Here is a 26,313-nt window from a genome sequence, read left to right as displayed (position 1 = left end):
TTACTATTTCATGCATGTTCTACACCTCCACTGGTGACAGCATGAATGCCTTACATAGACCTTACACAGCTTCTGCTAGTGTTCTGTGTTAAATGAAGCAAGTACAGTCCATTGGTTACCCAAGATCCCACAGGACACATTTGTACTATGGAAGAAAATCTCCTAAAGTAAAGGTTTCTCACACAAAGAAATGGACAGGTTCATTTGGGCAGAAAAGATTTGGGCAGATGGTAAAGCACCAAGCTGTGAGGGGATAGAGTCAGCCCAATTATATGGGAAGTTGAAAGATGTTAGAGCATAAGCTCGGGAGAGGTGCAGGGATGAGGAATAGGTAAAGATTGACTTACTCTTGAGTATGTCTTATATTTCCCAAGTAGCAGAGTGCCAGTATAGGGTGAAATGTAGATACTGTTTTCCTATGCTCATATTCAAAACCCAGTGATATCTGATTTCATGATAATATGTTACTTGCAAAAAATTAAACTATATAGGCAAAGAGGAAACTGGTTATACTGAAGTAAAATTACCAGAACATTTAAACTAGCTGCCAGGAAGAAATATTCGTGCTTTTAACAGCGAGGTAAATTTTAACTAGATCTGATTTTCAAGTAATTATTGGCTCTATGACATTTTGCAGTATTTATAACAACCAATCGTAAGCCACCATTTATAAAGCCTTCTATTTGTAAAAGAATCATTGCTCTTCATATCACTACTGCTTCAGACTTTATGGTGAGCAGAAAATCTAATTCCAAGTTAATGAAATTATTGAATAAGTTCATTATTCAGTAGTGAAATAGGAAGCATTAAGGAGTTTGACCCTGGGAGACTGAATAGTACATCCTCAGTATTGGTGAGTTTCTGCTCAATTACATTTTGCTTTGATGTTTTCATTAAATGCATTAGAGACAATGTCACCTTAAAGGAAGTAAAAACTGTGATTAATTCAGTGAATGATAATTATTATTTGATAATCATTTATATTCAATAATAATTATTTTCAACAATCATCACCTAAGTCCACAAAAATGCTCTAATTTCTCTGAACTCCATAGCTTCTGGACTAAAAGGTTAAAAATTCCTGTTTAAAGTAGAAAACATTAAGTCTTTCTACATCACTGGCTGTGGCAGATGACTTAAAGGGAATTAATTAGAAATACTGGCGAGCAGAAGCGATTCACATTGGCCAGTGGAAGCAGGATTTGGTGGGCATTTCCCCAACAGTTTGGAAGCAGGCTCCTGCTAGCCTACATAACACCTTACTCTCTCCCCAACTCTTCCCAGTGCTTATTAGAGGGATGCAAAAAGGCGATGTAAAAGGTGAATTCAGTCTAATGTAAGGCAGAAGTGTTTTTTCTTCCAATCAATAAAGATTTTGGATAGTATCATTCAGGGGAACACAGCCATATTTTTGAAAGAACTGTAGAGAGTTCCAACGATGGGCATCTTGGGATATTACCTGATGCATGATTATTTCATTGATGGGGTCTTTGGAAATACACAGGCTGTAACAAGGAAAACAAGAATTTAGAAGTGGGGATCAAGCCATTGAATGGCACCTCACATCTCTTCTTCTTAGACAGTAGACTAGAGAGGAATAAAATTGGAAGAAAAGCAAAGTCTTCAGACAGCTTTCAAACAGTTAAGACCACTTAGAGATTTGCTAAGTCATCAAAGAAGAGGGTTTGATTTTTTGCTGATCTTTCCATTATGTGTAATATGAACAGGGTAAACAGCAAACTAGAAAAGGATGTGGTTTGTAGAGAACTTACATCATATTTGGTTCTTTCCAACTCTTTTTCTATGTGACTAATACTGGTGATTGAACCTAGGACCTCAGGCACACTAAGCAAACATTTTCTCAATTGATCCCTCCTTTGCTTAGTACTTTTTATGAAGAAAGTGGCCTTGAACTCACTTTGTAGCCCAGGAAAAATTGAACCTTATAATCATTCTCTCTTGGCATCCCTATAGCTGGGAATGACAGATCCATGCCACCAGGTTCTACAGTCCATTCAACTCTTAAACATTTTTGGCAAAGGTCTCTGTCAGAACAGGGCTTTTCAGTGGGTTTTTTCTTTAACCAAAGCTTTTTTTGAAATGACAAAGAAGAATTTTTAGCTTGATTTCTTCAATCTAGACCTACGACCCATATGGAGCAATAGGACTCATACCATCTCTCTGCTTAACAATATTAACTTGTTTTAAAAAAAATTGAAAATCTAAGCAGACATCCAACTTGGCAATGTTGAGCAATAAAAGAATTTTAAAATAGCAAGTTTACAAAAAATGACCCCATTTGATTCTGCATAGAGTAGGCTTAAGAGGAGAGGTCAGAGGTGACATGAAGGTTGACACCTGCTTTTGTATTCAATGCCAAAAGCAGGATCATCCTGTATAGAGCCTCTAATATTCTCCAAAAACGGAAGAGAACTTTCCTTCCTGGCCATAATTGCTTTACACATAAAGTTTCACTAAGAGTTGCTAGTAATTTACTGAAAAAAAGCATTCTCATTCTCTCAACCAGGAAACCTTTTTTTCATTGTATTTGTGAGTTATTTTGGAACAAAACTGCACAGACCTGTGATGATTGGTATTGGATGTGTGATTATGGGCCTGGGGTGTCTCTTAATGTCATTACCTCATTTCTTCATGGGCATGTGAGTATTCCAATCCTTGATGATATTTTAGGTTCAACTCTAACCTCCAGTAAATGAGACTCAGATTTTCCTATCTGGAAGGAGTATTAGTTCCCCATGTACAGAAGGCTAATATATAAATTAGAAGAAGTTGTGGTTTCTGATCTACCAATATGATCCGTGAACCTTGTGGCCTAGTTTTATTTAAGATCCCATCCAGTCCACTTGTGACATGGTGATTTGAGACATCTCTTTCATGAAGTTGAGACACATGAGCAAATTCTTGGAATCTGCTAACTCTTGTGCTGATTCCTTCAAGACTATTTCGATTCTTTGATTACATAGGGTCCACAGTATGACATAATCATGGATCACCAAGGGATAGATAAATGTCAAGGCTGCTTTTATTTCCATGTTTATCAAAGTAACTTACAGAGAAAACTGTGATAGTATAATTATGTTCAGTTATAGTTTACCCAGTTCCTACTTTCAGGGGCAAGTTTTCAGGTTTGTTTGTTTGCTCGAATGTCTTTAAATGTCTGGTTAGTTGTAAAATACACACAAAATTTACTGTTTATATTAGCATACTATGAAAATGTTCTCTTCCATAGGATCATGCTATTCTTTGTTATAGATTCCATTTTTATCTAGATTTAATAATAGGCTTATTGTTTTAATTTTATATTCTCTGTGTCTTTCATTATACCCCAGGTTCCTCACTGGGGGACAAGGTAACATCAATCAACACAGGTCAGGGGCTTCATGGCTTTTCTGGGAATGCCCCTGGCTGCTGTCTGTTATGTTTCTGTTGCTTAAGAACTACAAACTTCTAGGTTAGCTCAGTGCCATTTCCTTGGAATTCTCCATCATTCTTTTCCTTATGAATTTGTTTTACTTCCTTCCCTCATCTTCTCTTCTTCTTGCCTCCCCCTTCTCTTTTTCACTATTTCTTTCATTTTCTTGTCTTAAAAGATATTTTATATATTTTAGGGTGTGTGTGTGTGTGGTGTGTGTGTGTGTGTGTGTGTGTGTGTGTGTGTGTGTGTAAGCATCTTGCATGTCATGTCTGGTGCATACAGAGATCAGAAGAGGGCATCTAATCCCCTGATTTTGGAGTTATAGATGGCTGTCAGCTACCATGTGGGTGCTGAAAAGTGAACCCATGTCCACTTGAAGATCTGCAAATGTTCTTAACCACAGAGGCAACTTTTCAGTCCTGCTTTGCTTTGCTTTTTTGCAGTTGGGGGTTGATAAGTATCCCAGGCTGGTCTGGAATTTAGTATGTAGCTCAGGCTGACCTCAGACTTTTGATGATTTCTGTAATTCATAAAATAACTAGGACCACCCATGCCAACCTAAGAGCCTGGTATGACAATCTTTTGCTTGCTTCTTGCTGAATGGGGGTGAAGAATTCTCTTCTTGGGGCCAAAGGGGAAATTGGAAAGTTGGTTTTGTCAAAGGAAAGCTAGCTGGTATCATTTGCCACCCAGTCTCTATGTGTTGAGAAGGTTCATGGCTTAGCTGTAATAGTCTGAAAGGTTGGATGGGTGAGATAGCTGTTCTGGAAATGTACTGGAAGCAAGTTTTTAGAGGAAACAGCTTCGATGCAGTTGAGGTAGGACAAATCAGGGAGCTGGAATGGAAGTTACCAGAATATCAGCATCCTAGAGTGTGAATCTTGTAAGAGCTGTCTTTCTGTTCTTCCACTCTGCGATATACAAACCCTAACCATGTTAATAGCAGCAAAGGTTTAAAGAAAGAATTCTTGTCATGTCTGATCTTATCAACTTAGAATAAACCCATACTTTTCTTTTCCTGTGGAAATATATGCATAACCTCTCCCCTAAGCATAACACGTTTCCTGTTTTCCATTCTCACATTAAGAACAGCCTTAAAATAAACAGGCTAGTTGTCAAAGTCTCATTTTTCCTTTTAGCATCAATTCAGAAACCTTTTTTTTCACTTTTTTATTGACTATTTTCTTCATCTACATTTAAAATGTTATCCAGTTCCCCTCTGGAAACCCTGTATCCCATCACACCACACCTTTCCTCCATGAGAATGCTCCCCTACCCACCTATACACTCCCTCCTGCATCCCTGCCCTGGCATTACCATATACTGGGGAATCTAGCCTTCACAGGACTAAGGGCCTCTCCTCTTGTTGCTGCTTGAAAAGGCAATCCTCTACTACATATGCAGCTGGAGCCATGGATAGTTCCACGTGTATTCTTTGGTTGGTGGTTTAGTCCCTGGCATCTCTGGGGGTGGGGTCTAGTTGGTTGATATTGTTGTTCTTCCTATGGGGTTACAAACCCTGTCAGCTACCTCAGTCCCTTCTCTAATTCCTCCATTGGGAACCCATTCTCAGTTCAAAGGTTGGCTGCAAGCATCTGCCTCTGTATTTGTCAGGCTCTGGCAGAGCCTCTCAGGATACAGCTATATCAGGCTTTTGTCAGCTTGCACTTCTTGGTATCCACAATAGTTTCATGGTAACTGCATGTGTGATGAATCTCCATGTGTGGCAGTTTTTGGATGGCCTTTCCTTTCCTTTGTCTCTGTATTTCCTCCTGCGAGTATTTTGTCCCCCCTTCTGAGAAGTACTGAAGCATCTACATTTTTGCCTTTCTTCTTGAGCTTCATGTGGTTTGTGAATTGTATCTTGGGTATTCTGAGCTTTTGGGCTAACATCCACTTATCAGTGAGTGCATATCATGTGTATTCTTTTGTGATTGGGTTTTCTCACTCAGGATATTTTCTAGTTCCATTCATTTGCCTAAGAATTTCATGAAGTCATTGTTTTTCATAGCCGAGTAGTACTCCATTGTGTAAATGTACCACATTTTGAAACTTTCTATGTAGGTTTTTAAGGTTTTATTCTGTTTATGTGTTTAAAATATCTATTCTAAGATATAATCCTTCCTCTGCATAAGAATTCCTACAGGGGAATGAGTAAAAGGCAAGATAACTAAGATGCAGGCCATCTTTGGATTAATAAGATCCTGTATTTTCCTTTCTATCAAAGCTAACTCTTTCTCAGCCTCAGCTGATAATTTTCTCAGGCTAGTTAAATCTTTACCACCTTGTTAAGTTTGGAGTAAATTGCCTAACTCTTGAGTAGCCAAGTCAATTGTAGGCTTCAGCCACTTAATATCTCCTGATAGCTTCTAAAAAGTCTTCAGAGTCCTTAACTGGTTTCTTATGACTTGCATTTTTTGTGACCTAACCTTCTGCAGACTTATTCCGTATCCTAGATAATTCATAGAATCCCCTCTTTGTAATTTTTTTCAGGGGAGATTTGCAATCCCCAGCAAGGGAGGGTTATTTTTTTAAACTTCATCAAACATTCTTCCCAAGATATTTATATCTGAATTATGTAATAGGATATCATCCATATGATGATAAAGAATAGATCGAGGAAATTGTTTATGAATCATCTGCAATCTTTATTGGCTCTGGACATACTGTTTTCAGGGAAATACAAGTTAGTAATCTGCAGATGCTATCCTTGCACTCAGCTCCTCACAGTGAACCTTTCCTTTGTCCACACAGATACGAATATGAAACAACAATTTCACCTACAGGCAACTTGTCCTCAAACAGCTTCTTGTGTATGGAGAACCGAACACAGACCTTAAAGCCAACGCAAGACCCAACAGGTTGACTTCTGCTTCTCATTGCTTTCTGTTCAGACACTTGGCCACAGTGCTTTTTTAATGAAGGGCTTTAATATGAAATTAGGTTCCCTAGACATGTAAGACAAAGGAAAATTTATTTCCATTTTCAGGGACAGGGGATATCTAATAACGTAGAATACTCTCCCACTTGAGTTTGGAAATATGTATTAAGATGCTTTTGTTTCTTAGAGTGTGTATTTTAAAAAAAAAATCAGTCACAGATTTTCCACTTTAGCACTATTGTAGAGGTATTCTACAAGAGAAAATTAATTCAAAAGATGAATTTAGACACACAGTGTGATCTATGTGTTTGGGCTAGTGTACTTTTTCGTTCCTATAATAAAGCACTGACCTGAGAAACATTTACAGAAAACTTTGAACTAACTGTTAGTACCACTTAATCATGAGATAATTATGTGGTTTTCTCTTATTTTAATGCAGAATGTGTGAAAGAAATGAAATCATTAATGTGGATATGTGTAATGGTAGGAAATATTATACGTGGAATTGGTGAAACTCCTATTGTGCCCTTGGGTATCTCTTACATCGAAGACTTTGCCAAATCAGAAAACTCTCCTTTATACATTGGTAAGTTTGAAAATCAGCCTTAGGAAGGTAGAAAGTGATTACTGATTTCATTGGTCAGGTGATTGTTTGAATTGGGGGGAACCACTAGCTTCAGATCCACCAACTCATCAAACAGCTTCTCATTGTTGGGGAGCCATTACATGTACCAGCGAACAGTCCGCTGTTGCTGCCACAGTATCTATAAACTATTAATAGAATTGGCAGAAATTCTTGGAAAATATCCCTTAGGTTCAATTGTTTTGTTTTTCTATTTTTGTAGCTTTTAGGTTCTCATTCCTTTATTTATAAGTTATTGCAATTCCATTGTTGGCCATTTCATGTCTATAGTATTTTAAAATATAGTTTTACTTTCTCTTTCTCTTTCTCTGTCTCTCTGTGTCTCTCTCCCTCTGTGTGTGTGTGTGTGTGTATATGAGAAAGAGAGAGACAGACAGAGATAGAGAGAGAGTCAGAGAAAGAGACACACACAGAGAGAGACAGAGATAGAGTCAGAGAGAGAGAGACACAGAGAGAGACAGACAGAGACAGAGACAGAGACAGAGAGCAAGCCATCTAGCTGGCTCTGTAGTGTTTTCTCTTGTCATGCACTCATAAACATTGCAGTGTTAGTGGACCAGATGCTGTTTTAATCCTTTATTCCCTATCCTGTGTACCATACCAACCATTTTTTTAAATTTACATTTGTTCTCTTTTAATACTGGGGATTCTACACCTTTCTTCTCAATGAAGTTAATGTTACAGTTCCATTCCTTTTAATCCCTCAGTCTAGACAGTTGTTTTTCATCATTTTAATAAATATCTAGATGCATTCTTTTGGTGTATTCCTTGAAATTATCTTTTTAAAAAATGTATGCTCTCCCAAGCAAGAGTAAATTTATCTTCCATCTTCTTATGTTATCTACTAAATGATCTGAATTTAATATGAATGATTTGATTATATTCTTGCATAAATTTATCTGTGGTTGATTTATAAACACATAACTTTGTATGTAGCAGAGGTTCTCAACCTATTGTTGGTATTCACTTTGCAGGTGGTGAATGACCTTTTCAAAGGGATCACATCATAAAAGACAAATATTTACATTGTGATTCATAATAGTAGAAAAAAATCACCATTATAAAGTAGCAAGAAAATTATTTTATGGAAGAACTGTATAAAAGGATTACAGCATTAGGAAGGTTGAGAACCACTGCTGTATAGAGACATTTTAGAATTAATATAGACATAAAAATCAAACAAACAAAAAGAACCAAATAGGGCAAAAGAAGACAGGAAGAGATGTAGGATTAATGAGGATGAATTAAATTTAAAAATAACCTTTGTCCCTTTATGGAGACTTATTTATTTGACAGTAATCTATTCTTGTATTAATTTAGTCATTCTCTTTAGATCTCTTCACATTCATCTAAGAAAAAAATACAAGCACATCCTACAATGATAAATAGATCTTAGAAAATAGAATTATCAAAATTTGAGACAAATTATATACATAAATATATAAACTACAAAAATAACTATATTAAGTGAATAAGATACATAATTTGTGAATCTTATATTTAGTACATAAGTAGCTTAGTTTCTTAAATGAATAGCTATGTAATTATATTAGTGTGTATAATTAAATAAACACAAAACAAATAAGTTAAGAATATAATTTGATACATGGCTCTGTAGCTGAACAGGTATAGAGGCCAAATATAAAAACTGGTAGTTATCTATGTAGACAATAATTTAAATCAAGAAGAAATGAAACGTTCTTGAGAATGCAAAAATGTACTGAATATTCATAAGAATCTACACTTGGGACTCTTCTACTTAGTGGTTAGAATGAGAAGAGGAAAGTTAACAGGGACTATCCATGGGAACAAAGGGAAAAAAAATAAATGTACAGTTTGGAGAAGATGTTAGGAGGAAACAGACAGATGAGGAGTTGGCCAGTAATGTCAAGTAAGTTAAGAGAATAAAGAACAATAGTGGGTAAAACCAATGTAGGTAGCACTCCATTAAGGCTTTCCTCTCAGGTAGTTCTGTGTTGTGCCACGTTGACAATGAAAGCTAGCCATTATAGAGACCCTTTTAAAACATGGCTATGGAAACATCAGAGGACCTTGCTCATGTTGGAGCTTTAAGGAGTCTGATAGTGACACTCTTGCCTTTATCTTAACATAAAAGAGAATTTGTAAGGTTGCTTTAAGCAACAAAGCTTCTGTGTCAGTCAAATTTTCACTTTAAAATATAATTGAGGTAATGGCTATAAAGACAAATAATTCACTTGGCTCACATCTTTGGATGTTTTGATCTATGTTGCTGGACTGTGTGGTTTGGTCATGAAGCAGCAATTATGGCAGAAGGATAAGTGCAGTAAGACCATTCATTCATCTCCTGATGGGAAAACACAACAAAATATGAAAGAGATTATGGTTCTACTCCAGATGAGCTGAAGACTCACCACCATGCCCTGCATGGGAAGGGTTCCATCAGACTCCAGTGGTGCCTTCCTGGGAAACAATTCTCTAATACAAGATCTTCTGAGAATGTTCAATGTTAAAACAATGGAAAATTCTTTCTCAATATTTATAAACACCAAGACAGGTACACTTAACATATGTATGATGGATGTACATTTGTATGTTATATATACATATGAATGTACATGAAACGTAGATACCAAGCATACTTTCTTTATATGTTGAATATATAAAAATTATGTCCAGTTATAAAGCATTTAATCTACAGTTCTTCAAAGGAAGGAAAAGAAATTAAGATAAAGAACAATTCAATCTTATGGCTTTTTATGTGCAAGAAAATTCATGTGTGGTTATGTATATTCCTATCTTTTGTTTACTTCCAGGGATTTTAGAAATGGGGAAGATTGCTGGCCCAATTTTTGGACTTTTGTTGGGATCTTACTGTGCACGAATTTATGTAGACATTGGGTCTGTGAATACAGGTAACACAATGCATTTTATTTACAAAGTACTGTAGAAGTTAAGTCTAGTTCTTCCTTCCAGCCCTATGCTCCCAGAAATAAGACTCAGATTCAAAATACATTTACAAATACTATGACCATGTAGCTTGGCTCTTCTCTGACTAGCTTGTAACTTCAGTCAACCCATTAATTCTAATCTACATTCTGTCACATGTCTGATTTCCTATACTCAAGTACCATGAGTCCATTTTCTCACATCTTCCAGGGTGAATTCCATGTGCCTGGCACTATCCCAGAATCTATTCTACTGATAGAATAGATAGCCCACTTCCTAATTTATATCTGTGACATAGGCCATCAAATTTATTATTGACAGGTGACACATCTATACATACTCAAGATATTTTCTATACAATTCTCCATTTGAGTCTAATAATAGGATCTTCGTTTAAATAAAACTGTATGCAAATATAATAATTATGAAACAATTAAAAAACTATAAGGGAAGATTTACATTTACAATGACCAGCCTATAGAATTTGGGAACTTTTGATACAATTTTATTATCTATCCTATCCTGGCATTTTTAAGGTTTTGTACTTAATTCAATTTCAACCCCTAACTTCTATTATGAACCTAAAAACATCTTATGAAGTCCTAAACAACTTAAGCTTAATTGTGATGTTTTAACTATCTAGTCTTCCACCATATCAGAGATGAGATGAAATAAACATTACCTGAGTAGGGAGGAAATGTAGAAAAGCAACTTGCCATATCATATGAAAGGCAGACATAGTTGGTTACTTGAACAGATTCCCAGAATTGTCTCTGTAACATTGGAAAATCAATCTTCAGCCTTCTGGCCAAGTATATCTGACAGACTTTTTAGTGAAGCAAGATTTATGAAGGACTTCTTACTCTGTCTTGGCAGAGTTTGGCAGTCAACTTTCCTGCACCCATTTGACCTTCCTGGACAGAATTTTTTCTTTCTTCTTTTTCTATTATTTACTTTTTTATTGGATACTTTCTTTACTTACATTTCAAATGTTATCCACTTTTCTGATATCCCCTCTAGGGTTCCCCTATCCCTCCTCCCTCCCCCTGACTCTGTGAGAGTGTTCTCCCATCTACCAACCGACTCCTTACCATCTCCCTGCCCTGGCTTTTCCCTACACAGGGCATTGAGCCTTCACAGGACAAGGGCCTCTCCTCTCATCAATGGCCAATAAGGCCATCCTCTGCTACATATGTGGCTAGAGCCATGGGTCCCTCCATGTGTACTCCTTGGTTGGTGGTTTAGTCTCTGGGAAATCTGGAGTGTCTTGTTGGTTGATATTGTTGCTTGTCATGTGTGGTTGCAAACCCCTTCAGATCTTTCAGTCCTTTCTCTAACTTCTCCATTAGGGACCCCGTTTTCAGTTCAATGGTTGGCTGCGAGCACGTGCCTCTATATTTGTCAGGCTCTGGTAGAGCATGTCTGGAGATAGTTATATCAGGCTCCTGTCAGCATGCACTCCTTGATATCCCTAATATTGTCTGGGTTTGGTGACAGTATATTGGATGGATCCCCAGTGGGGGCAGTCTGTGGATGCCATTTCCTTCAATCTCTGCTCCACACTTTGCCTCTGTATTTCCTCCTGTGAATATTTGGTCTCCCTTGTAAGAAGGACTGAATCATCTATTCTTTTGTCTTCCTACTTATTGAGTTTCATGTGGTCTGTGGACTGTATCTTGGCTATTTTGAGCTTTTGGACTAATATCTGTGTATCAGTGAGTGCATACCATGTATTTTCTTTTGTGATTGGGTTACCTCACTCAGGATATTTTTAAGTTTAGGTATGTTGTGCCTTCATTTTCATTAAATTCTAAAATGTCTTTAATTTCTTTCTTTATTTCTTCCTCAACTAAGTTATCACTTGGTAGAGCATTGTACAGCTTCTATGTGTATGTGGGCTTTCTGTTGCTTTTGCTGTTATTAAAGACCAGCTGTAGTCCATGGTGATCTGATAGGAAGCATGGGATTATTTAAATCTTCTTGTATCTATTGAGGCCTGTTTTGTGACAGATTATATGGTTAGTTTTGGAGAATGTATCATGAGGTGCTGAGAAGAAGGTATATTCTTTTGTTTTAGGATGGAATGTCTTCTAGATATCTGGCAAACCATTTGGTTCGTAACTTCTGTTTGTTTCATTGTGTCTCTGTTTAGTTTCTGTTTCCATGATCTGTCCATTGATGAGAGTGGAGTGTTGAAGTCTCCTACTATTATTGTGTGTGCTGTATTGTATGCTTTGAGCTTTAGTAAGGTTTCTTTTAAGAATGTAGGTGCACTTGCATTTGGAGCATAAATATTCAGAATTGAGAGTTCATCCTGGTAGATTTTTCCTTTGGTGAGTATGAAGTGCCCTTTCTTAGTTTTTTTTTTTTGGCAACTTTTGGTTGAAAGTCACTTTTTATTTGATATTAGAATGGCTACTCCAGCTTGTTTCTTGGAACCATTTGCTTGGAATTTTTTTTCCAGCTTTTCACTCAGAGATAGTGTTTGTCTTTGTCTCTGAGGTGTTTTTGATGCAAGCACCAAAATCCTGGGTTCTGTTTACGTATTCAGTCTGTTAATCTATGTCTTTTCATTGGGGAATTGAGTCCATTGATGTTAAGAGATAGAAAGGAGTAGTGATTGTTGTTTCTTGTTATTTTTTGTTGTTAGAGGTAGAATTATGTTTTTGTTGCTATCTTCTTTTGGGTTTGTTGAACTATGATTAATTTCTTGCTTTTTCTGGTACAGTTTTCCTCCTTGTATTGGAGTTTTCCATCTATTATCCTTGTACGGCAGGATTTGTGTAAAGATATTCTTCAAATTTGATTTTGCCATGGAATATTTTGGTTTCTTCATCTATGGTAATACAGAGTTTTGCTGTATATTGTAGCTTGGGCTGGCATTTGTGTTTTCTTAGGGTCTGTATGACATCTGTTCAGGATCTTCTAGCTTTCATAGTCTCTGTTGAAAAGTCTGGTGTCATTCTGATAGGTCTGCCTTTTTTCTTTTTAATTTATTCACTTAATATCCTGGTTATATCCACCCAAAATCTCTCCCTCATCCCCTCTCCCCTTCTCCTCTAATTGGATGGGGAACCACCGACTATCGCTCCCCACCCTAGCACATCAAGTCTCTTTAGGGCTATGCACATCCTCTCCCACTGAGACCAGATAAGGCAGAAAGAAATCCAGGTAGAAGGGCATATCCTATGGACAAGCAGCAGCCTTTGGGATAGCCCTCATTCTAGTTGTTTGGAACCCTCATGAATACAAGCTTCACATATGTTACATATATATGTGGAGGCCTAGGTATAGCCCATGTATGTATCAGAGAGTTAGTTAAACTGTTTTGGCTCTTGGCAGGTACAGGTCATTGTATCCACTCAAGAACTCTGAATTTGTGAAGGAAAGAAATATGAATGCTAGCTAATTTTGATATGCCTTGACTAGATCAATGGGTGGGCATTTCTGAACCTCCCTGTAGCTAACACACATTCCTATTTGGTATTCTAGAATTAATATTTGCTAAATCTATATTTTATTTCAGCTGCCCCAGGCCCAGTCAGGCAAGTGACTCCTGTTGCCACTTACCTTGGTTCTTACAAGTCAGTGGGCCTTTAAGTTTATTCTCTTTTCTCCCCCATTGTTGTGTCTCTCTTCTTCCCTCCCTCTCTCCCTTGGTTTCTTGCTTGTGAAACCTAAAAGTCCTTCCTGCCCAGCCATTGGCTGTATGGCCATTCTTTATTACCAATCAAAGCCACTTGGGGCAAGGATCTTAAACATTTGGAACTATGACTTTTGGAAGCTAAATTAAGACAAAGCATTATAACCAGTTCCCAACCCTTCTATATTCTGTAATTGGTAGTTCAATCTCTGAGTGCTCCAAGGATCCAGATTAGTTGACTCCATTGATCTTCCTGTGTAGTTCCTATCCCCTTCTGGGTCCTCAGTCCTTCCTCCAACTCTTCTGTAAGACTCCTCAAGCTCTATCCTATGTTTGGTTGTGGGTCTCTGCATCTGTTTCAGTCACCTTCTTGGGAAAGCCTCTCAGAGGACAGTTATGCTAGGTTTCTGTCTGCAAGCATATCAATATCAAAGTGTCAAAGGTTGGTTCTCGTCCATGGGATGGATCTCAAGTTGGATGGTTTATTGATTGGCCATTCCCTCAGTCTCTGCTTTATCCCTCATTTCTGTATTTCTTGTAGACAGGATAAATTTTGGGTCAAAAGTTTTGTGGTTGGGGTAGTATCCCAAACTCTCAAATGGGGTTCCTGCCTGAATATATGAGGTAACCTCATCAGTTTCCAAATCCTCAATGTTGTGAGGCTATAGTTGAAGCATGGGCATGTTTTGCCCAGTGGCTAGCCTGCCACAATTGAACAAACTCCATATGGAGGTTGTTACTGATGCTCGTAATCCTTGAAGTGGAAGGGTGGTACTGTTAGGAGCAGAGTTGTATCCTAGTCAAAAAGACTGCTAATAATGAAACAATGTTAAATGCCTTATTCTGTAGATTTCTGATGTTTTTGAAAACTATTAATAGTATATCTGAATTATCAGACACTATTTATTTTTAGTTATTTGCTATCTGAATAACTTTGAAAATATCTTATTGTAATTAACTAAACTAGGATCTAATATGACTATGAGTTTGACTGAGTATTAATTTGTAGTTTTATTTATCCCTAACAGTTTGTCAGAGCAGCTTTCAAAAGGACTAGAACTTTACATTGCATCTTCAAGAATTATACAATACCTCAAATAAACATTGAAAACCTATACATATTATGTGTAACAAAATAACCTTAAATTTGTATCAATACACAATAACTTATATCAATGTATCAAAACAAAATTTCTGTCACTATACAAAACTTTATACCAATTTAACAAAATATAACCTCAATTTTGCCTCAAACTGTAAAGAGCTCCACCAATGTAAGATTATGGTTATATTTTTTTGTTTGGTTGTGTTTGAGTAAATTCAATAATCTACCTCTTTTTGTCTAATATTCTTGTAATATTTATATGTCTCTCCTTTTCTTTTTAACCCTTTTCTTTTACCTAATAAGGAAAAATGGATAGAAAAAGGAAAAAAAGGAAAAAAGAAATCCCTGAATCTAAGCTCCCCATTTGGTCTTCTTCCAGTCTGAGACCATAACTAATTGTAACCATCCCATATTAAATGAGAACAAACCACCAGCACTCACTGAATGATCAAAAATCCTCCACCTCACCTCTTTGGAATGGGGCTAAGTTTTCTTTTGGGGGGGTCCAAGAAAAATTAGGAAAAATGGTTAAGTCTTAGGAAACCTAGCTGTAGCATTGGTTTCCAGTCTATGTTCCAAGAAAGTTCCGGATTAAGTGAAATCCTGATTCGAACATTCTGTGAGGTTGGACCAGATGAACTAGATGTTATGAAGTTTTCCTAGAAATAAGTCTTTAGAAGAAACAGCATTGATGTAGTCTGAGGTAGTATCAGGCAGGATGCTGGAGTGTTAAGCCTCAGCATCCCAAAGGCAAATCTTGTCATGGCTATCTTTCTGGTTATTTTTTTTTCTATGAACATAAAGCTTTTAGGGATAACATATATTCTCCTATTAACACAATGTATGGAAAGTGCAACATGTGCAGATCAGTTAATGAAGATTCTTCATTTTCTTTCTTTCTCCCTCCCACCTCCCCCCCCTTTTTCTTTGAGCAGGTGAAAAACACCTGTTTTTCTTAAGTTAGTTTGGACTGTATAACCAAACTACAATATAAACCTCCATCAAAGCCTTATGAAAGGATGGCATGTTGAATCTTGAAGGCACTTTAGCCAACAAGATCCATTGGCTATGGATAGCTGAAGTTCTGGTTAGAGACATTTTCCTGTTTCAGCCAGTGTAAGGGCTGTTCCATATCCAGGAGTCAGCAAATCATGTTACCTATTCTGTTTGGTCTTCTTGATTTCTTTCTTCCTGTTCACAGCTAAGATCTTCAGGGGGTCTTCTTCTGTCAAATCTGATCCTTATTACTTTGGGTAAATTCTACCTTTTCTTTTTTCCTATTGATAAATGCACAAATTTTCTCCTCTAGCATAGCATACCTTCTCCCCCTGTCCAGTGGTTTGAAGTCATTATAAGTATAGACTGATCCAATAGCAGTCTCTTTTCTATCCAGGTCTGTTCCATTTTGACTACTCTCAAAGAGGATATATAATATCACCATTACATTGACCATGTAACCATGTTCATATTGACAAATCAAAACAAGACTTATGGTACCCAATATACTCCTCTATAATGAAATATATTTATTATTATTTATTAATACAGGGTTCATCTATGTAGCCCAACAGTTCTAGATTTTCTCTTGAGCTTACAAGGAATATATCTGTTTTTGATTTTTCACCCAAGTATTGGGATCAAAGGCATGAGTATATTTATTTAGCATCTGTGTACTCTTAAAAAGAGTTGAATCAATTTTTATCTCAATCTCCCTTAATTTTTTAGAGATTTACTTTTCTGTAGATATGTCTATTATTCTTTTTTCTCTTACTTCAATGTTCTTCACCATATTCAACTATATTAAATTCCTTTCCATGTCAGTGCTTAAGCACACACTTAAACACATTGCCAAGCAGTACCACACTGTCTCTATGATGTGTATTTATTTGGCTTATTTATCTCCTCTAACAAAAGCCATCTATATTCTTCACTGCCAAGGTGATGAGTAACAAGTACAGTAAATAAACATAACAATGTTATTTTTTTTTCTTTTTTTCGGAGCTGGGGACCGAACCCAGGGCCTTATGCTTGCTAGGCAAGCACTCTACCACTGAGCTAAATCCCCAACCCCAACAATGTTATTTTTTATATGTCTCTTTTACTCCTTTCCTGGGATCTTATTGATCCATCATTTTTCTTTAGATGTTTCTCTTCCCCAGTGGCCTCTGAATTCCTTAGTTGGATAATTTCTTCTCCTTGAAAGATAAAAGCAATAAACTGAGCCCCAATCCTTTTTTTTTTTTCATCTTTATTAACTTGAGTATTTCTTATTTACATTTCGATTGTTATTCCCCTTCCGAGTTTCTGGGCCAACATCCCCCTAGCCCCTCCCCCTCCCCTTCTAGATGGGCTTCCCCTCCCCATCCTCCCCTCATTACCACCCTCCCCCAACAATCACGTTCACTGGGGGTTCTGTCTTGGCAGGACCAAGGACTTTTCCTTCCACTGGTGCTCTTACTAGGCTATTCATTGCTACCTATGCAGTTGGAGCCCAGGGTCAGTCCATGTATATATAGTCTTTGGGTAGTGGCTTAGTCCCTGGAAGCTCTGGTTGGTTGTCAGCCCCAATTCTTACATTAACTAGTAGAATATTTTTACTAAGGCAAAATGCTTTTTGACAACAGAAAAAAAAAGCATTATCTTACAAATTGAAATCTAACATACCTCATGTGGATAAATATACCTATATTCTCTTTCTTTATATAAATTTAAGATTGATATGTACTTATTTTTTAAATTACTAAGGACATTCCTACCTACTATTAAGCAAAAAAAAAGTATCAGTTTTAAACTGTCATTTGGAAGCAGCTTTGTCTATCAGCAGGGGTCCCCACCCTGGCTTCATTGTTTTCTGGGAGCCATTTTGCTCTCCTAGCTCCAACCAGTCCTGGACTGAACTTTTGGGGTTTCTGTCCACTGACAATCTCAAATACATATGTCCTGCCATGTTTGGTGAGGCCCGATCCTCTGGTCTCTGCCTACTCCACGAGTATAGTGGACCTATGGTAGGATAGGGTTAGAGTCTTTAAATTCCTTCCCAACCCTGTGCCTGGAGCTTAGAAACAGCTCATCTCCTCCTCTCTTGAGGTGCACTCTGGTTGTTGCTTGTGCACATCTTTGGGCCTTAGTTGTATGACCCAAACTGAGCTGTTGGTACTATGGAAGGTTGTGTACATTCCCATCCACTACATACTGTTTATAGACCTCCATTCTCCCTAGCTGTAGCCTTTCTATATGCAGGATCCTTCTTTTAGAAAAGTTTTAGGGGTTTGCAACCTTAAAGGAAGAACAATAATATCAATCAACAAGACCCCCCAAATTTCCGATGGATTAAACCATCAACCAAAGAGTACACAGGGGATACCCCATGGCTCCAGCTGGATATGTAGCTGAGGATTGCCTTATTTGGCATCAATGGAAGGGGAGCCACTTGGTGCTGTGGAGGCTTGATAATCCAGGGTAGGGGAATGCTAGGCAGCTGAGGCAGGAGTGGGTGGCTGGGTGGGGAAGCATCCTCATAGAGGCAGGGAGAAGGAAAGAAGGAAGGAAAGAAGGAAGGAAAGAAGGAACTAAGGAAAGAAGGAAGGCATAGGGGGTTTGTGGAGGGGAAAGTGGAATAACATTTGAGATGTAAGTAAAATAACCAATAAAAGTAGAAAAGTTTTAAAGCAATGCTTTTTTTCTTTTCTTTTCTTAAAAAGCAGAGCTTTATAGGTGTTTTGTTTTCACGGAGAATTGATCCCTCTATCCAGAAAGTTATCTCAAGGTAGTTTGGTTCTATGCTGTGGTTGGGTGACATTTGTAGAAGTTAAGTCTGGTTCTTTCTCCCAGCCCCATGCTCCCAGAAAAAAAGACTCAGACTCAAAAAATATCTACAAATACCTTGGCCATACAGTTAGGCCGTTCTCTGACCATCCCATAATTGTCACATCTTCTCAGGCAAATCTCCCATACCTAGCATTATCCCAGAATTCTTCTGTCTCCCAGATGTTCCACTTCCTATTTTCTGCCAAAGCCATAGACCATCCAATTTGTTATTGACAGGTGCCATAAAATATTTATTCTACAAAGTCCATCCTCTAAAGTGTGTGAGAATTATCAGGAATGCTATACCACTGCCTCCCTTGATCATAATTTACATGAACACTGCTTACAGATGGCAGACCTAAGGGATACTGAGCTACGGATAATATGTCAAATTCTGATTCAAAATCCTCCATTCTCTCACCACTTTTCAGCCATATTTTTGTTTTAAAATTTTTACTTACACAGTTTTTATTTTTTCCAATGATGCAGTCACTCTGGATAACAAAACAAATATTCCTGTTATGTGATGGTCACCAATTTATTAAATTTTCACATGACAGACAGAAAAGCTCATTTACTGATGGAAAATATTTTACCACAAACTGCTAGATAAAACTGGATTATTTTTCTTTATTTAATATTTTTATTAATTATGTTTTTTATTTACTTTACATGTCTATCACAGGTTCCCCTCCATCCTCTCTTCCCAGTTCCTCCCTCTTACCTTCTGTCTCCCATCTACTTCCCCCTCCATCCACTCCAAAGATATACCATCCACTTACACAGATATACCTTGGCACAGGAAGTTGCAGTATGACTAGGTGTGCCTTCTTCTATTGAGCTCAATTAGAGGAAAGGGATCCAAAGCAGGCAATGTAGTCAGAAACAGCCCAGGCTCCTGGCTTACAAGACCACATAAAGACCAACCTGTACAACTGTTAACATATGTGCAGAGGGCCTAGATTCATCTCATGCACGCACACTGGCTGGCAGTTCAGTATCTAGGAGCACCTATGGACCCAGGTTAATTTGTTCTGCAGGATTTTTTGTTGTGTCACCCCATCTGGCTCATTTGATCCTTCGTCCCCCTCTTCCACAGGATTCCCTAAGCTCCGATTAATGTTTGGTTGTGGCTCTCTGCATCTGTTTTGATTATTTGCTGGGTATGCCTCTCTGATTACAAATATATTAGGTTCCATTCTGCTACTATAGCAGAGTATCATTTATAGTGTCAGGGTTGGGCTCTCTCTCATGTTGGCTCATCCCTCAAATTCTTCTCCATCTCTTATCAGTGCATATCTTGCAGGCAGAACAAATTGTGGGTGTAAGCATTTGTGAGTGGGTTGGTCCCCAATCCCATCATTGGAAGTCTTTGCTGGTTATGGGAGATGATGAATTCAGGCTTCATATCCCACATTACTGGGAGTCTTAGGAATGTTATCCTCATTGATTCCTGGGAACTTTCATTGTCCTAGGTTTCTAGTTCATCCCAGAGATGACTTCCAATTCTAGGTGTCTCTACAAGACCCCTCTCCCTCTCACCTCCCCGAACTTCATCCCTCCTGTTCTCATCCCCATTTCTTCCCCAAATAGTTAATTTTTAATGAATACACAAAATGAAAAAAAAATAATTGGAAACCATGTATCTTGTTTTGTTAATTTTATGTATATGTGTATGTCTAATTGTTTGTGGAGGTGCCTGCTGAGATCAGAAGTCAGATCTCCTGAAATCAGAATTACAGGCAAAAGCATAAGTAACTCTTGGTACTGAACTGTCTCTCTGGTTCCTTCCTCACCCACTGTGGTGTTTTAAGACCTGAATACATCAGAATAAACCTGGTTCCTTTAATATATCTTGTTTCTGTCTTTTTGAGATAAACTTTTTCCCCATAATTTCTTTTGTAATTTTAATTGATTATTAACTATTACTACATGTACCACTTCAGACCCCTTTCTTCTCACTTAATTTAACTTCACAGAATAGATCAACCTCAGATACTTTTTCTAAAGGTCTGAATTAGCCCAGTGAGGTGGTAGATCCCTGCCATCCCAGCACGTGGGAAGCAGATAAAGATGATCACAAGTTCAAGGCACAAACAAGAATGATAACAAATCTGTGAATGGTGAATAATTATATATAAAGATTATGTTTAGATGAATATGAATCAAAAATGTTTCTATAGTTTACTGAGGAAAAATTATGCAAACTAATACAATATTATCATTTCTTTACAGATGACCTGACCATAACACCCAGTGATACACGCTGGGTTGGTGCTTGGTGGATTGGCTTTTTGATCTGTGCAGGAGTGAATATCCTGACCAGCATCCCCTTTTTCTTTTTGCCGAAAGCACTTCCAAAGAAAGGACAACAGGAGAATGTCGCTGTGACTAAAGATGGCAAAGTTGAGAAATATAGAGGACAAGCCAGAGAGGAAAATCTTGGAATCACTAAAGGCAAACATGAAAACTTTAAATTCTATTTGGTTTACATGGATCGGTGTTTAGTGGGCACCTGTCACTTTTGCTGAGTTAAGACAATTTGTCCTTAAATGTCCCTACTCAGATGTATTAAATATCTTCCACGGTCACCACTTGAAATGATAGGGAACCTGGCTTATTTTAGATTAGATTAATAAAAAGTTTAAGTCAATCTACACACTCAATGAGCAAATATATTTTCCCATCTGTTTTGGCAGTCCTATTTTACAAAAAAAATTACAAAAAAATTAGTCCAAGTTAAAAAAATAATCAGAAGTCAAAGATAAAGACAAAGATAAAAAACTGTTTGATAAGAATAACATTTAGCTATGAGCATCCTTGAAGTCAAGGTTGAGAGATGATACAATCCTCTATATTTGAAGGTATATGGTAGTTTATGGGAGTATTGTTCCCTTATAATGAACTGTCCTAAAATCAGCAGGAATGCTACTAACTGACTATTCAGAGTAGAGATGCTGCTTTGAGATACTATGGTGGGCCAGCAGAGTGTTGTTCAACAGTGCCCATTCTTAAAACATGGCACTGTTTTCACAGTTGTGTAGTATTCTCCAGAAGTCAGAGTTAGGATGTAAGGGCTTGGGCTCTGGAATTCTGAAAGTGTGTAACTGGAAGACCGGGACACCAGAGATTTACCTGTCAAATGAAGGTAGTAGCGAGTTATAGCCTGGGTTTCTGTGTTGTTCTGGCACAAACTCCTATGGTGGGCATTTTATTTATGACATTGCTATTTTCCCGACCATACACAACCTCCAACAGCAATGTGAGCTGAATGGTCACATGTCTTAAAGCATTAGAGACCATGGCTGAGGAGACAGTCATACTATGAGTCAGTGCAGAGGCTTGAACCTACTTAGAATCATAGTCATGTTTAAGATTCTCCAGAAAATACAAATGTTCACATGTGTACAACTTTGTGGTCTACCAGATCAACCTAAACTTCAATACTATGAAAGAGCTTAGCAGAGAATAAGACGCACAGAAAATAACTGTGAACCTTGGAGATTCGTTTAGGAGGTCAGGGATGTCAACAAACATGGGTGAGTCCAGAAGCTCCCAGGAAAACTGACTGCAACCATATCATACACTCACAAAGATGGGTTTTGCCACGAGAAACCATTTCATTTTATTAAACTGCTATGTCTCTACCGATAAGTGTTTTATTCTTGGCACTTTTATCAAAATGAAACTTGAGGCAATTTATGAAGGGTAGTATAAAATTAGAAAAATCAAGACAGAAGACATGAAAAAGAAAAAGACTGTTAATCGTGGATTTCAGTCAAATTATCTTTAGTGAGAGCCAATCCATTCCCTAGAGACAGGCTACAAACTCGACTTTCTGCTTCTTTTGTTTTTCTTTCTTTTTTATTGGGTATTTTCTTTATTTACATTTCAAATGTTATCCCCTTTCATAGTTTCCCCTTTGGACCCCCCTATCACATTCCCCAACACTTGCCTCTCCTCCACCCAACCACCTACTCCCTCCCACCTCCCTGCCCTGGCATTCACCTACACTAGGGCATGAAGGCTCCAGAGGACCAAGGTCCTCTCCTCCCATTGATGCCCAACAAGGCCATCCTCTGTTACATATGCACCTGGAGCCATGGGTTGCTCCATGTCTACTCTTTTGTTGGTGGTTTAGTCCCTGGAACCTCTGGGGTGTCTGGTAGGTTGATACCGTTGTTCTTCCTATGGGGTTGTAAACCCCTTCAGCTACTTCAGACCTTTCTTTAACTCTTCCATTTGGGACCTGGTTCACAGTCCAATGGGTGGTTGCAAGCCTCTGGCTCTGTATTTGTCCACCTCTTACAGAAAATCTCAGGAGACAGCCATATCAGTCTCTCGTCAGCCTGCACTTCTTGGCATCCCCAATATTGTCTGGGTTTGGTTACTGTATGTGTGTTGGATCACCAGTTGTGGCAGTCTCTGGATGGCCTTTCCTTCAGTCTCTGCTCTCACCTTGTCTCTGTATTTCCTCCTGTGAGTATTTTGTTCCCCCTTCTAAGAAGGACTGAAGCATCCACACTTTGGTCTTCCTTCTTCTTGAGCTTCATGTGGTCTGTGAATCATATCTTGGGTACTCTCAGCCTTTGAGGTAATATCTATTTATCGGTGAATATATATCATGTGTGTTCTTTTGTGATTGTGTTACCCTCACTCAGGATGGTATTTTCTAGTTCAATTCATTTACTTAATAATTTCATGAAGTCATTGTTTTTAATAACAGAGTAGTACTACATTGTGTAAATGTACCACATTTTCTGTATCCATTCCTCTTTTGAAAGACATCTGGGCTCTTTCCATCTTCTAGCTATTATAAATAAGGCTGCTGTGAATATAGTGGAGCATGTGCCCTTGTTATATGTTGGAGCATCTTTTGGGTATATGCCCAGGAGTGGTATGGCTGGGTCCTCAGATAATATTATGCCCAATTTTCTGAGGAACCTCCAGACTGATTTCCAGAGTGGTTGTACCAGCTTGCAATCCCACCAAAAATGGAGGAATATTCCTCTTTCTCCACATCCTCACCAGCATCTGCTATCAACTGAGTTTTTGATCTTAGCCATTCTAATTGGTGTGAGGTGCAATCTCAGGGTTGTTTTGATTTGCATTTTCCTGATGACTAAGGATGTTGAACATTTCTTTAGGTGCTTCTCTGCCAATCAATATTACTCTGCTGAGAATTCTTTCTTTAGCTCTGTACCCCATTTTTTAATAGGGATATTTGTCTCTTTGGAGTCTAACTCCTTGAGTTCTTTGTATATAATGTATAGTAGTCCTCTATTGGATGTAGTATTGGTAAAGACCTTTTCCCAATTGTTGGTTGCCTTTTTGTTAAATTGACAGTGTCCTTTGCGTTACAGAAGCTTTGCAGTTTTATAAAGTCCCATTTGTCTATTCTTGATCTTAGAGCATAAGCCATTGGTGTTTTGTTCAGGAAATTTTCTCCAGTGCCCATGTGTTCAAGGTGCTTCCCCACTTTCTTTTCTATTAGTTTTTTCAGTGTATCTGGTGTTATGTGGAGGTCCTTGATCCACTTGTACTTGAGCTTGGTACAAGGGGATAAAAATGGATCATTTTGCATTCTTCTACATGCTAACTGCCAGTTGATAGTGAAAACTATTCTCAACAATAAACAAAAAATTCTGTGAGAATAACCATTCCTAACCTCAAGTTGTATTATAGAGCAATAGCGATAAAAACTATATGGTATTGGTACAGAGACAGACAGGTAGATCTATGGAATAGAAGATCTAGAAATGAAGACCCAGAAATGAACCCACACACCCATCTTTACTTGATCTTTGATAAAGGTGCTAAAACCATCCAGTGGAAAAACACTTTCAGCTTCTTAAAGAGGGAAAACTTGGAAGGTTCCTGATATACATAAACTGACTGGCATTACTTACAGTGAGACTTTTGAATTGTGGCATTTATGATAATCAATATATGCTTCTAATGTGTGTCCTCTGAAGATCTGGTAAGATGCTGGGGTTGTCTGGGCTGTAGGGTGATTCCTGGAGTATTCATAATCTGTTAGCTTATTCATTCTTGCATTAAGGTGTGATACCATCAGAACCAGAAATGCAACTTCATCAAACTCCATTCCTCACTGATTCCAGAAAACAGACATCACTCTTTGGTGAATGCCTGAGAAGGAAGGGAGAGAGAAGCAAATGAAAGTGTGGCCAGAGACACAATCCCATCTTTTAATCATTTTGTTTGTTCTCACAGTTGTGCTTTGATTCATATATAGCCTGTTGTGTCACTAACTTCAACATGACTTAAACAATGATATAGAACTTTAGTTCCAAATTCTAAAGATGTGTTACAATAAAGAATCAGTGATATTTCAGAGGATCGCTGGGCACAGAATGCAAGGCTGAGTTAGGTTGGTGGTCTGTATGCTTACTTGTTTCAGATTTCTTGACGTTCATGAAGAGGCTCTTCTGCAATCCGATTTACATGCTTTTCATCCTTACAAGTGTGCTCCAGGTGAATGGCTTTATTAATACATTTACGTTCTTGCCCAAATACCTGGAACAGCAGTATGGAAAATCTACTGCAGAGGCAATATTCCTCATAGGTATGTATGTTCATTTATTACTTAGTAGCACCTACCCCTCACACAAGGACATGTTTAACAGTAAGATAATGTAATTAGGAGAATACAAGGAAATGAAATATCTTAGGATAGCCTTGTAAATGTCTTCCTTCTAATCTCCAAGAAAATCTAGAAAGGATAAAAGAAGAAAAAGCCTGAAATTCCCTCTCTGATTTTTCTCTGAACTGAAAGGAAATTATCATGATTATAGAAATCTTAGGAGGTGCTCATATTAGTCAGTTTTCAAATATCAATATGTTGATTCAAAGAGGAATATAGAGTTAACTCACTTGGCTTTTACATCTTATACTCACATTTTCCATCTGGACTGCAGTTCTTGATCTCCACATTCCTCCTAATTCACCGTCTCAGACCCCTGTTGGTCTGGGTAGCCACACTGCTTTTCTTGTTAGTTATACGAAAGTCAGGGACCCTACTTTACCCTTGAAAACTGAGGATCATGGGCTGCCACATAATCTAAAATTATCTAAAAGTACAAATCCCAATCCTCACCCTAAGTTGAAAAAAATTAACTGGAGCTGTAGAAGATGGGGCTAGTGCTGTGTGAATCTATCCTACACAGGCTTTCTTCTTTCTCTCTCTCTATCTCCTTCTTTGGAAAGAGAGTCAGGGAGGAAAAATGCTGGACATCAATGATGCACACAATGTTTGACACTTGATAAATACAGACTCAGTAGCAACCTTCAAAATCACCTGGAGCAAAGTCAAATTCCCAATACACAGAGTGGAAAGAAACAAGTGAAATATTTAATATTGTGTGTGTGTGTGTGTGTGTGTGTGTGTATGTGTGTGTGTGTGTGATGCTCATAAAGGTGTTTATAACCTTCTGCAAATGATTAAGTAAATGTGTTTTTAAAGTGGTGTTATGGGCATTTGTAAACCTCATTTTATATAATACATGAGTGAATAGGGGTAGAGTGAAGATAGATTTAAGATAAATGGTTTCTTGTGTAAAATGTATTGGACAAATAGATGACATTTACTTTTCTGATGTTCTTATGAATACTGCTTCACTTGTGTTTACAGGTGTTTATAGCTTACCTCCCGTATGCCTCGGGTATTTAATTGGTGGCTTTATTATGAAGAAGTTTAAGATTACTGTCAAGAAAGCTGCATACCTAGCATTTTGCCTATCGGTGTTTGAATATCTTCTTTTTCTTTGTCACTTTATGTTGACCTGTGACAATGCAGCAGTTGCTGGATTAACCACCTCTTACAAAGGGTACGTTGTTTCCTAACGAAGAT

The 26,313-nt window shown here is 37.8% G+C and overlaps 1 protein-coding gene across 1 annotated transcript in view; it reads left to right on the top strand.

Moving 5' to 3' along the window:
* Positions 1-26,313, top strand: part of LOC116903124 (solute carrier organic anion transporter family member 1A1) — a 44,662-nt gene that overhangs the window by 5,762 nt on the left and 12,587 nt on the right. The window contains exons 3-9 of the mRNA XM_032905476.1: positions 2,528-2,660; positions 6,191-6,297; positions 6,757-6,903; positions 9,756-9,854; positions 20,679-20,900; positions 24,865-25,029; positions 26,095-26,290. Coding sequence (XP_032761367.1) covers positions 2,528-2,660; positions 6,191-6,297; positions 6,757-6,903; positions 9,756-9,854; positions 20,679-20,900; positions 24,865-25,029; positions 26,095-26,290 — 1,069 coding nt within the window. The remainder of the gene's footprint in view (positions 1-2,527; positions 2,661-6,190; positions 6,298-6,756; positions 6,904-9,755; positions 9,855-20,678; positions 20,901-24,864; positions 25,030-26,094; positions 26,291-26,313) is intronic.

Source organism: Rattus rattus, chromosome 6 (genome assembly GCF_011064425.1).
Source record: "Rattus rattus isolate New Zealand chromosome 6, Rrattus_CSIRO_v1, whole genome shotgun sequence".
In the NCBI taxonomy this organism is placed as follows: domain Eukaryota; kingdom Metazoa; phylum Chordata; class Mammalia; order Rodentia; family Muridae; genus Rattus; species Rattus rattus.
This window is presented reverse-complemented; position numbering and strand designations above follow the sequence as displayed.